At 40.5% G+C, this 1,666-nt stretch overlaps 1 protein-coding gene across 1 annotated transcript; it reads left to right on the top strand.

Moving 5' to 3' along the window:
- Positions 1-243: 243 nt before the first annotated feature.
- Positions 244-1,183, top strand: LOC106511972 (fish-egg lectin; the record flags this gene model as incomplete). Its single annotated transcript, XM_014000682.1, is given in 4 exon segments — positions 244-345; positions 448-684; positions 762-976; positions 1,059-1,183. Coding segments are annotated over 4 exon segments (632 nt in total), but the record flags the coding sequence as incomplete, so codon positions are not given.
- Between the last annotated feature and the right edge of the window lie 483 nt (positions 1,184-1,666).

The raw sequence follows: 1,666 nt of genomic DNA, 5'->3' as shown, positions 1-1,666 counted from the left end.
CATTTGTATCTTATACTGATCTTAGTTGGAATTTCTGTCACAAAAGGAAGCTTTCAGAGAATTTTTGCTTGCTCAAGGAAATATCTAGTCCATGCAGGGCAGGGCGCCTCAAGGGTAAAAGGTTGGGAAACTCTGAAACAAAGATTTTCTAAACCTTATAAATTTTCAAAGCTACATGAGAAACTAGATGCGTCACATGGGTTGTTCCTATAGGTCTGTTGGTTACTATAAAAACTGAGCAGCATCAACCCAGAAAACTGAGAGTTGGTTAAAAGGATACAGAAGACGACATGAAAGCCGTTGCAACATTTTTGATTGTGCTGAATTTATTCTCTGCCTGTTATGGTAGGTTCTCTTCATAAAATATATTTTTTGTTTAATTTGTTTAATCTGTTAAGGAACAAAAACAGCATGAAATTAATTATTTCAATGTTTGTCTCTCCCCAGGCTGGACCTGCAGAGCCGCCCCTCAGATGTTTCCTGCTGCACAGATCGATGCCGGTCAGGGAAAAGTTGTGATGACAGACAGAAAATCCAACGTCTTCTACCTGAGTGGATCAACATGGGTTGCAATTGGCACAGTTGACCTCAAGCACGTCTCAGTCGGATCTGCTGGAATCTGGGGAGTTGACTCCTCTGACAAAGTCTACAAATTTGTGGCAGGAGATTTCCTTCGCGTTTATGGTGACTATAATGTTTCCAGACTAAAATATTCTTTTTGATTTAAACTTTTTGGTGATGTAATTGTTTTGTGTCTTCAGGTCTGGACTTAAAGCAGGCGGATGCTGGAGGTCTGGGTCATGTAGTGGGAGTAAGCAATGATGACACCATCCACTGCCTGAAAAGTGATGTTGCATCATCTTATAAGGCTGTTGCCACTGTGAGCTGGAATAATCTGCCAGGGTCTCTGATGTACTTCAGCTGCGGCCTGTATGGATGTTGGGGCATCAATTTCAACTTTCAGATATTTTTTACGGTAAATTCTTTTTTTCTTACCTTTTGACATAGATCTCTCAATAGAATGGGACTCCTCACCATGAGTTTTTATTTGTTTACAGAAAATTACACCAACCACCTGTGAATACAGCGGCTGGAAACTTATAGACGGAGCTGCAAGCATGGTTGAAGTTGGGGCTGATGGAAACGTCTTTGTTGTAAACTCTGCGGGCAATCTCTTCCAAAGGTAAGATCTGTGTCTAATCTGAGATAGTTTTGAAAAACATTGTGCAGATTCTGTGTTTAATGCCTAAATATTAACTTCTATGATGTGAGCTAAATGTTCTTATGGTTACCGTTTCACTCAGTGTTTACTATCTGCAATTAATGCAGTCTACCTGCATTGTTCAAACTTCTGCCTCTAAACTTATAGGTTTTATAGGTCACCCAATGTTCTTCCCTCTTTTGGAAATATTTGTTGACAACAGATATTCCCATCCTCTTAGCGAAATGCACCACCTCCTCCTTTCCTTGACACCTAACCTTCCCATCACTTCTTCATCTCCTCTGTTTTCTTCATCGACATGTCCTTTCAGATCTGCTCAGATGACCACTCTCTCCTCCCTGGAAATACTCACTTCCTTTAGATGTTTCTTCAATTTCTCTTTCTCCTCTAATTGTGGAGCATAACCACTGGTAACATTCACCATCAGACCTTCTACTTCTGACC

Source organism: Austrofundulus limnaeus, unplaced genomic scaffold (genome assembly GCF_001266775.1).
Source record: "Austrofundulus limnaeus strain Quisiro unplaced genomic scaffold, Austrofundulus_limnaeus-1.0 Scaffold3716, whole genome shotgun sequence".
NCBI classification, from domain to species: Eukaryota; Metazoa; Chordata; class Actinopteri; order Cyprinodontiformes; family Rivulidae; genus Austrofundulus; species Austrofundulus limnaeus.
Note: the sequence above shows the minus strand (reverse complement) of the source record. Positions and strands in the feature narration are given on the sequence as shown.